Here is an 11,705-nt window from a genome sequence, read left to right as displayed (position 1 = left end):
TTTTTTTTGGAAGAAAGAAAATTTATTTTACACACACAGAGAGAAAGATACACAAAAAAAAATAGAATTATTAAGATAGATCGTACACAAGAACACACCAAAAAAAGTACAGCAGGAACAAAACAAAATATAAAATTACTTAAATAAAAAGGGAAAACTGAGAAAAAAGAAAGAAAGAGATAGATAGAGATAAAATGTAAACATTACAATGATGGGGGAAAATTTACATTAACATTTAACAGTTTTTAAGCTAAGCAGGGGTCTGTTAACATATTACATGAAAATGTTAAATTCAAATTGGTCTTTTTTGTTATTTTTGTAGTTGTAGTAAAAGAAAAAACAACAACACCAAACCACCACCAACTCTATATAATTGTTGTTGCCAGGCTGTACGTGTGTGTTGTATTGTTTTTATTATTTCTTTTACTTTTAATGTTTATTTTTTCTACCTACTATCTTATTCTGCTATGTTTTGCTGTCTCTGCCGACAGCTCTGCTGGTCTTCATGCTCCCTGGTGTAAATTGTTGTTGTTTGTTGAAACTATATGTAGTTTTGCTGTCTTGCATTAGCTTCGTTCGTTCGCCTAGTAGAGCTCTAGTGAGGTCATTATAATTTAGTTAAGAGAAACTACTCAGCGAGTTAACATCTAGATATTTTTTTATGTTAGAGAACTCCGTAAAAAAATAAAACAAAAAATATAAACACGCAATTTTATTATAGAGCAAAAACAATTAAAATATTTTGTTATTTATTATAAAATAACAAAAATTTATTAAAGTGTTTTTATAAAACAATTGCCCAACAACAATAGAAAACATTTAACAAATCGTTGAAAAAAAAGCAAGAGCTAAAAAAAGTTCAATAAAAATACTTTCAAAGAGAACACAAAAACAACTTTTGAGAAAAAAAGCTTTTTTTAAATAATTCACAATAGTGTGTTGATAAAAATAAAGTGTATAACATAAACAAGACAGCAGTGTTTGACAGCTAAAGAAAATTTTAAGCTAAAAATAAACTTTTAATAAGAAAAAATAAATTTTAATAAAAAATTTAAGAAAAATTTATAAATCTTTATTAAAATATTTAAGGAAAATATAGAAACTAGTGAAAAATAAACTCTACCTAACCTCACAATTAAAAAACAGCAAAAGAAAATAGACTAGATTGTTTTTGTGCAAGAGGTGATTTGTTTAGTTGGAGCAACTGTACACTAAAAGTGAGGTGGAGCAAAAAGCTTTCTGTTCGTCTTTTATTTTTCTACACAAAGTGGGGAAATTGACACAGATTTTGGCGCCAATTTTTTGACAGTTGCCAAGACGCAAAATAATAAGTAAAAATAAAAAAAAACATAAAAGTGAAAAATAAAAAAAGAACAAACCAAAACAAGTGAAGGTTAAAATTAATTACAAATAAATTAAACAAAAAAGCAAAAAAAAATGTCGGCTGCCCGTGTTTTAAATCCCATGTTAAATGAATTCTGCAAAATGACTTCCAGTCCTCATGCCCTAAGGACAAATCTATCATGTGGCCGTCAATTGAATCGCATCAAAAGAGATCTCTTTGGTCCTGCTAATCCCATTGAAACCAATAAGTAAGTTTTTATTTTTAAACAATTCAACAAATTACTATAATAATATTATATATTTTGCTTTTAACAAAAAGAATCTTCAATGAGGAATTGGAAAAACACCAAGAGAAGGCTGCCAAGAAATGGGGCTTTGATTTTCGCAATGGTTCTCCTTTATCGGCCAATTCCCAGTATATATGGGAACGTGTGTCCTCACAAGAGAGTTGCATAGCACCCGAAATGTATACTTTAACTAGAGCTGCCCATGTTAGACCTGTGCCCGCGACCCCTGCACCTAAAACCCACATGGAAATGCTAATGGATGAACGGGCCGATCGTGAAAATTTCAATATTTCACAATCTTCAGCCACCGATACAGACTCCTGCGATGACTCACAAGATGAATCAATGGTTGTTTTCAAAGTTCCCGCTGGTCCCCATCATGCTGAAGCCACTTTGGCTGTGCCCCGTAAAACACAACTGCGCAAAAGACAACCTAAAATTACAGGTAAGTTGAGTTGAAAGTTTGTTTTAGCCATAACAGGGAAAATATTTGGTGTATTTTAAGGGAAAAGGTTATTGTTTTGAAAAGGGAAAAGTTTCGTTTGAAAATTTGTTAAAATTATGTAATTAACTTTAGGATTTTAAAGTTTTTAATCTGAAAACAGTTTTTTAAGTTAGTTGCAAGAAGTTGTTAAGTAAAAGGTATCTGTTGGGGGATTTAAAGTTTTATTTTAGCAATTGTTTGAAAATTTTGTAAAATTATGAAATTATCTTTAAATTGAATTACACTGAAAACAATTTTAGTTAGATTTTTAGGTTAGGTTAAGTTTTTATTTAAAAATTTTTTAAATATTTTTAAATTCTATAAACGAAAACAGTTTTATTATAAAATCTGTAAAAACTAACAAGTTTATGCAATAAACTGTTTCATATAGTGTTTCAAATAAGTTATAGTTTTTAGAAAACCTTTAAATTTTCTCTAATTTTATAAATTATGTCAAATGTTTTAACGGCTTTTGTCATATTGACTAATCAAAACTATTTCCTGTTATAATTTTACTGTTCAATAACATTTCCCATTTCCCACCGTTAGCAAAATGCATTCAAGCCTTAAATTTTAACCATAAAAGCCAATTTCCTTTTTTAATTATAAAACACTTGTTTAGGCCTAAAGCTTAAAACAATTATGGGAAAAGAACGTTATTTTTAATTTTCCAACAAACATGCAAACCCTACCCTCAAATCAACCCAATTTCAATTGCAACTAAAACTATAGTAGATCAATCAATAAATTTTCACCCCCTAAATAATAAAGATTTTTCGTCATGGTTTTGTAGTTACATATATTTAACGGACAAAACATAATAAAACTTTTAAAAATTGTGGGAGAGTTTAGTTATTGTTTAAAAGCAAACACGCCTTTTTTAGTCCTGTTTCTTTTTATAGAATTTTAGTTTGCGGTTTGATTTAATAGAACTTCCGTTCTAGATAATTATACCTATAGCAAGTATACAAAAAAATCAAAACCTGATTTCATGATTTGATATAAAACAAAAGGGGTTGTTTGCTTAAAGCACAAGTGTTTGATTTTATTTTGTTTTATTTTTTGTAAAGATCACACAGCTGTGTTCATTTTTATGTTCCTGTAATGAACCCCCATTTTCAGTTATAACATCTACCTTTAAAACTTACATGTTTTAAAGTTTTGCGTGTTTGTGCTAATGCAAACATCCCTTGTTATAAAAATTTATGATCTTTAGAGAAAAATCTTCACAGCTGTTTGATAAGGATGAAAATTTTCCTTTTCAACAACAAACCCTTATCATCCTTATACTGCTCATGATGGGGTAGCTTGTTTGTTTGGTCAAATTCAATGATCTTTCAAATGATAACACACGTGCCTTATATGTTTTTGAAATTTTTTTATAAAATTTTTATTATGGACCCGCATTTTTAGAAAATTTTTAAATAATTTTTTAAGTAGTTAAAAAAAACAAGCTGTAAATTTATTTTTCATATCAAATTCTTATTGTTTTGTTGTTAAAAACTGCTTTTGTTTAAATTATAACAAATCAGAGTTTTCTTTAAACAATTATTTAGTTTTAAATTTTGTGTTAAATTAGGTCTTGCTTTACAATTTAAAAGAATTGAAATAGTTTAATCAGTACTTCCGTTTTATTGAGTTCTTTTAAGTTATTTTGAATGATTAAAAGGGTTTTACTAAAGATTATTTTACAAATTAACTAAATCTTATGAAATTTTCCGGCCATTGTTGAATTTTTAAATTAAAATTTTTGAGGTTAGTTTTGAAAAATTTGTAAATTTTGTTAAATATGATTAGAAATTTATAGGGATTTTTTAATTATTATAATTATTTTGTTTTAATAAGGCCTAATAAACGATTAGCAACTCAAAAAAGTGGGTTTTTGTAAAATTTCAATTTTGAGGTTAGGTTTTTAAAAATGTTGAAATCAACGAAAAATCCTAGAAATTTGTAAGCATTAACTATTATTACTAATTAATTACTTATTTTTTATAAGTTTTATAGGTTTTTCTTTGATTTGTATAGAATTTTGTTACAATTTTCTTTAAATTTTCTTTAAAATTTTGAAAATTTTCTATAATTTTTAAGATTTTGAAATCGTTTTCCTTAGATTTAGCTTTCAAAATGTTGCTTGTTGTAATAGAAATAAAAAAATTGCATTTTTAAAAATTTAATTTTTGAGGTTAGGTTTTCAAAATTTTCAAAATTTCCTGAAATTTTAGGAAATTTGTAGTAATTTTTTACTAAACTAGTATATCTAATCAGTTTTTAATATATTCCAGTTTACAGAGTCCTTAATTATAATAAAATTTAAGAATATTTTAACAATTTTAAAACAAATTTTGAGGTTAGGTTGATTTTTTTTTTTAAAAAGTTAAAATTTTTGTTAAAAAGACATGAAATATGAAAGATTGATTAATACTTAGTAATTCTGAACATGTGCTAAGAATTCAAATATAAATCTTCTCTCAAATTATAACCATTTTTAAAGATTTAAGACCTTAACCTTTACTTTAGTTAAGATTTCGTAAATGATTTATTTGAAAAGAGTCCTGTGCCTAGCGCGTGCCACTAACAGGATCAATAAACACCACCTTTTTTTTAAAAAAAGACAAAAGGAGGATGCGTAAATAAATAATATAAAATATTTTAGGGATGCAGACACACACAGGGATGAAAAGGAAAATTCTTATTAGATTTCAAAGAACAATGACCTTTTTTCTACCCTAAAGGATTTTCTCTATTCTTTAAGGCTAATTTTCTTTACTTTTTTATTGATATTGAAAAACCCAACTAATTTTCTCTCTTTCTCTCTATTTTTAGAATACATGAAAGAACGCAAACGTTTGGCTCAAACACCCAAAAAAGTATCTCCTGCTAAGCGTATGCGTACCTCTTCTGGTTCCTCCTCATCATCTGCATCACATTTCAATCATGCTGTTAATGCCAACAGCATAGCAGCGCATTTTTCAGTAAGAACACAGCGTCATAATTAAAAAGGAAATTTTATATTTCTTTTATATAAATAATTTTACTAAATAACCTTTGTATTTTTATAATAACTAAATTATAATTTTAAAAATTTAAGCAATTTTTTTTTTAAAGCAAAACATTTTCTTTTTAAAAATAAAGAAAAAAGTTTTAATTTTTTCTTTATTTTTAAGAAATCATTAATTATAACTGAATGCCATAAACTAAGTTATTAGTTATTAAAATCTTAATATTATAAGTTTAGTTTTATAAGTTTCTGTTTTTCACTACCCTCACCACCCCTTTCCCCTTTAAAGGCATATGAACAAAAAAAGTCCTTCATTACTTTTTTACCCAATTTACCAAAAAAAAAATTTTCTTAAATTTAACAAAAAAACATATTGCATTAAGTATGAATTTCTTAACCAAAATTGGCAATATCTTTTTTTCCTCCTACCCCGATTTAAAGCTTTTTGAAAGGTTTCTTTATTAAAAAAACAAGAAATGTTTCATTAACCTTTAAATATTTTAAAAAAATTTAAACTAAAAGGTTTATTGCTTAAAAAAAGCTTTTATTTAAACAAACAACTTATATCTTAAAACAAAAATTTCTTAATTTTACCATTTTTTCCCTTTAACAAAGGGAAAAAAAGCTAATTTTAAGAAATTATTAAGAAAAGTTTAAATTATTTAAAAGCTTTAAAGAATGTTTCCTTTTTTTTACATTTTAAATTCTTAATTGAAGTACAAAATTTGTTATAAAAATCTAACTACATTTCCTTATGATTAAACCCACACCAACCAGTGTTTTTTCCTTAAACTTTTTAACAAAAAACATTTAATAGAAATTCTTTTTAAAAAAAAACTTGGCCACCAAGCCAAATTTTAAAAAGAATTTCTTTATTTTGTTTTTTATAATTAAAAACAACAAAAATTTCCCTTAAATTTAAAATTTCTTTTTAAAAGTCCCTTTAAATTATTAAAATTTCTAGTGGCTTTTGCCAATTTTAAATTTGATTGGAAATTTTTGTAAAGAAATCTCTGCTTTAAAGTCTTCCCCCCAATCAGACTTTAAACCTTACATTTCTGTCCATATCTTTCTTTGTAAATTGTCTCCTTTTTCTCTCCCTCTCTCTTTCGAGCCTCCCCCCACTTAATTTAGGCCGAGCCTTTATTATTTAAACAAAAAACTTTTGTATTTTATATACAAAAAAAATATTTATATAAATATAAAAACAAAACTTGTAATTTTCTTTATATTTCTTAAAATATATTTAAAACTCTCTAATATATATTTTTTAAAATTGTATACATTTTAGTTTGTAGTTTTATAAATAATAAGTTCATTTGCATTTTGTCATTTCAACTCATAAAACAAAACAACATTTGCATCTCTTAAACACAAAAATACATACGCATACCTAAATCCAAAAACTAACCCCAAATTTCCTTCAATCATTTATTTTATATATATTTTTTTTCAAATATTATAGAAAACACAAAAGAAATTACCTAACTAAACAATTCTTTAAAAAATTTACAAAAAATACACAACAACACAAAATTGAAAATATAAAATTTAAAACAAAAATAAAAGTAAAATAAAAATCCTAAAAATAAAAAAGTGTTTTTTTTTAACTGGTCTATAGTCCAGGCTATAGACAGAACTATAGTCCAGTCTATAGACAAATCTATAGTCCAGATTATAGACTTATCTATAGACCAGACTATAGACTGATCTATAGTCCAAACTATTATAGACTGATCTATACAGTCCAGACTATAGACTGATCTACAGTCCAGACTGTAGGCTGATCTATAGTCCAGACTATAGACTGATCTATAGTCCAGACTATAGACTGATCTATAGTCCAGACTATAGATTGATCTATAGTCCAGACTATAGATTGATCTATAGTCCAGACTATAGATTGATCTATAGTCCAGACTATAGATTGATCTATAGTCCAGACTATAGATTGATCTATAGTCCAGACTATAGATTGATCTATAGTCCAGACTATAGATTGATCTATAGTCCAGACTATAGATTGATCTATAGTCCAGACTATAGATTGATCTATAGTCCAGACTATAGATTGATCTATAGTCCAGACTATAGATTGATCTATAGTCCAGACTATAGATTGATCTATAGTCCAGACTATAGATTGATCTATAGTCCAGACTATAGATTGATCTATAGTCCAGACTATAGATTGATCTATAGTCCAGACTGTAGACTGATCTATAGTCCAGACTATAGACTGATCTATAGTCCAGACTATAGACTGATCTATAGTCCAGACTATAGACTGATCTATAGTCCAGACTATAGACTGATCTATAGTCCAGACTATAGACTGATCTATAGTCAAGACTATAGACTGAGATATAGTCCAGACTATAGACTTATCTACAGTCCATACTATAGACTAATCTATTGCCCTTATTTTAGACTAATCTATACTAGTACATACATCTATAGTCCTGACTATTGACTGATCTATAGTCCAGACTATTGACTGATCTATAGTCCAGACTATTGAGTGATCTATAGTCCAGGCTATAGACTGATCTATAGTCCAGACTATAGACTGATCTATAGTCAAGACTATAGACTGCTCTATAGTCAAGACTATAGACCGCTCTATAGTCCAGTCTGTAGACTGCTCTATAGTCCAGTCTATAGACTGCTCTATAGTCCAGACTATAGACTGATCTATAGTCCAGACTATAGACTGATCTATAGTCCAGACTATAGACTGAATTATAGTCCAGACTATAGACTGATCTATAGTCCATATTATGGACTAATCTATAGTCCTTACTTTAGACTAATCTATAGTTCTTATTTTAGACTAATCTATACTAGTCCATACATCTATAGTCCAGACTATAAACTTATCTATAGTCCAGACTATAGACTGATCTATAGTCCAGACTATAGACTGATCTATAGTCCAGACTATAGAATGATCTACAGTCCAGACTATAGACTGATCTAAAGTCCAAACTATAGACTGATCTATAGTCCAAACTATAGACTGATCTATAGTCCAAACTATAGACTGATCTATAGTCCAGATTACTATAGTCCAGACTATAAGCTGATCAATAACCCAAATTATAGACTGATCTATAGTCCATATTATGGACTAATCTATAGTCCTTACTTTAGACTAATCTATAGTTCTTATTTTAGACTAATCTATACTAGTCCATACATCTATAGTCCAGACTATAAACTTATCTATAGTCCAGACTATAGACTGATCTATAGTCCAGACTATAGACTGATCTATAGTCCAGACTATAGAATGATCTACAGTCCAGACTATAGACTGATCTAAAGTCCAAACTATAGACTGATCTATAGTCCAAACTATAGACTGATCTATAGTCCAAACTATAGACTGATCTATAGTCCAGATTACTATAGTCCAGACTATAAGCTGATCAATAACCCAAATTATAGACTGATCTATAGTCCTGACTATAAACTGAAATATAGTCCACTATAGACTAAATAGACTAAATATATATAAATAGACTAAACTATAGTCCAGATTATACAATATAAATTTTTTATATAAAATTTAAAACAAAAATAAAAGTAAAATAAAAATCCTAAAAATAAAAAAGTGTTTTTTTTTAACTGGTCTATAGTCCAGGCTATAGACAGAACTATAGTCCAGTCTATAGACAAATCTATAGTCCAGATTATAGACTTATCTATAGACCAGACTATAGACTGATCTATAGTCCAAACTATTATAGACTGATCTATACAGTCCAGACTATAGACTGATCTACAGTCCAGACTGTAGGCTGATCTATAGTCCAGACTATAGACTGATCTATAGTCCAGACTATAGACTGATCTATAGTCCAGACTATAGATTGATCTATAGTCAAGATTGATCTATAGTCCAGACTATAGATTGATCTATAGTCCAGACTATAGATTGATCTATAGTCCAGACTATAGATTGATCTATAGTCCAGACTATAGATTGATCTATAGTCCAGACTATAGATTGATCTATAGTCCAGACTATAGATTGATCTATAGTCCAGACTATAGATTGATCTATAGTCCAGACTATAGATTGATCTATAGTCCAGACTATAGATTGATCTATAGTCCAGACTATAGATTGATCTATAGTCCAGACTATAGATTGATCTATAGTCCAGACTATAGATTGATCTATAGTCCAGACTATAGATTGATCTATAGTCCAGACTATAGATTGATCTATAGTCCAGACTGTAGACTGATCTATAGTCCAGACTATAGACTGATCTATAGTCCAGACTATAGACTGATCTATAGTCCAGACTATAGACTGATCTATAGTCCAGACTATAGACTGATCTATAGTCCAGACTATAGACTGATCTATAGTCAAGACTATAGACTGAGATATAGTCCAGACTATAGACTTATCTACAGTCCATACTATAGACTAATCTATTGCCCTTATTTTAGACTAATCTATACTAGTACATACATCTATAGTCCTGACTATTGACTGATCTATAGTCCAGACTATTGACTGATCTATAGTCCAGACTATTGAGTGATCTATAGTCCAGGCTATAGACTGATCTATAGTCCAGACTATAGACTGATCTATAGTCAAGACTATAGACTGCTCTATAGTCAAGACTATAGACCGCTCTATAGTCCAGTCTGTAGACTGCTCTATAGTCCAGTCTATAGACTGCTCTATAGTCCAGACTATAGACTGATCTATAGTCCAGACTATAGACTGATCTATAGTCCAGACTATAGACTGAATTATAGTCCAGACTATAGACTGATCTATAGTCCATATTATGGACTAATCTATAGTCCTTACTTTAGACTAATCTATAGTTCTTATTTTAGACTAATCTATACTAGTCCATACATCTATAGTCCAGACTATAAACTTATCTATAGTCCAGACTATAGACTGATCTATAGTCCAGACTATAGACTGATCTATAGTCCAGACTATAGAATGATCTACAGTCCAGACTATAGACTGATCTAAAGTCCAAACTATAGACTGATCTATAGTCCAAACTATAGACTGATCTATAGTCCAAACTATAGACTGATCTATAGTCCAGATTACTATAGTCCAGACTATAAGCTGATCAATAACCCAAATTATAGACTGATCTATAGTCCATATTATGGACTAATCTATAGTCCTTACTTTAGACTAATCTATAGTTCTTATTTTAGACTAATCTATACTAGTCCATACATCTATAGTCCAGACTATAAACTTATCTATAGTCCAGACTATAGACTGATCTATAGTCCAGACTATAGACTGATCTATAGTCCAGACTATAGAATGATCTACAGTCCAGACTATAGACTGATCTAAAGTCCAAACTATAGACTGATCTATAGTCCAAACTATAGACTGATCTATAGTCCAAACTATAGACTGATCTATAGTCCAGATTACTATAGTCCAGACTATAAGCTGATCAATAACCCAAATTATAGACTGATCTATAGTCCTGACTATAAACTGAAATATAGTCCACTATAGACTAAATAGACTAAATATATATAAATAGACTAAACTATAGTCCAGATTATACAGTGATTTAGAGTTCATACTACAGACTGATCTATAGTATGTACTTATATAGATAAACTTACAATAATTTCTATGATTCTTATTCGACAATTGATTTTCTGATATAAATTCCGAAATTTCCATTTTAAATGCTTAATTAATATTTCCGAATAAAATCCAATATGAATTTTCAAACTAGACCAATTGTTCTGCTGACCAATCACAATAAGATGCGTGACCTTACTATATTTAGTAGAGACACAAACATTTATTATAAACACAAACCCATTGAGCAAGCATAAACAAGTTTTTCATTGTTTTCATCTCATCTCATCTTATCTGAAGTAACTTCAGATAAGATGAGATGACTGAAGTTGTCGTATTATTTATCTCAATCAATCAGTTGACGTTCGGCCTTCAAAGTGATAAGAAGAAAGTTAAAGTTTGCAAATATTTTTAAATGATATTTATAAATTAAAGTAAAATTTTGGTTAGAAGAAAGTGGATACTTTCAATAAATAATTAAAATAAATAAATAAAAAGTAAATTGTTTAATAAAGTGTGTGTGCTCTTTTTTATTGAAATGGTGAAATAAAAACAAAAAATGTGAAATAGTTTGTTTCGTCTTGTAAAATGTAAAAAAGTTTGTTGGTGACAACAAACATTTTCAGTGATAGTGATGGGCAACGGCAAATGTCGAATAAGTACGAAATGCATTAGATTTGGTACTTTTCCTAAAAAAGGTAATACACGGTGATAACAGATTTTATTTTTAGAAAATTGGAACGATTTTAGATTTTTCATATAAAAACAGATTTTTGGTGAAATATATGAGTAATCACAGATTTTCACTATTTTCTCGATTGGAGCGTTATTTAAGAAACTACAGGCGATTTTAGATTTTTCATATAAAAATCGATTTTTAGTGAAATATATAAGTGATCACAGATTTTCACTATTTTCTTAATTGGAGCGTTATTTAAGAAACTACAGCCGATTTTAGATTTTTCATATAAAGATTGTTTTTTG

The 11,705-nt window shown here is 28.5% G+C and overlaps 1 protein-coding gene across 1 annotated transcript; it reads left to right on the top strand.

The window, feature by feature from the left end:
* Positions 1-815: 815 nt before the first annotated feature.
* On the top strand, positions 816-6,697 carry LOC119613258 (cyclin-dependent kinase inhibitor 1B). The gene is made up of 3 exons (XM_037969247.1): positions 816-1,592; positions 1,664-2,076; positions 4,939-6,697. Exons 1-3 carry the CDS (start codon positions 1,438-1,440, stop codon positions 5,109-5,111), a joined length of 741 nt encoding a protein of 246 aa, XP_037825175.1. The 5' UTR covers positions 816-1,437; the 3' UTR covers positions 5,112-6,697.
* Positions 6,698-11,705: the final 5,008 nt, after the last annotated feature.

The sequence above is a fragment of the Lucilia sericata genome, unplaced genomic scaffold (assembly GCF_015586225.1).
Source record: "Lucilia sericata isolate MDLA Ls3-8-SP2 unplaced genomic scaffold, ASM1558622v1 Contig000039F_arrow, whole genome shotgun sequence".
NCBI lineage: Eukaryota > Metazoa > Arthropoda > Insecta > Diptera > Calliphoridae > Lucilia > Lucilia sericata.
The sequence above is the reverse complement of the archived record's forward strand: the minus strand, read 5'-3'. Positions and strand labels throughout refer to the sequence as shown.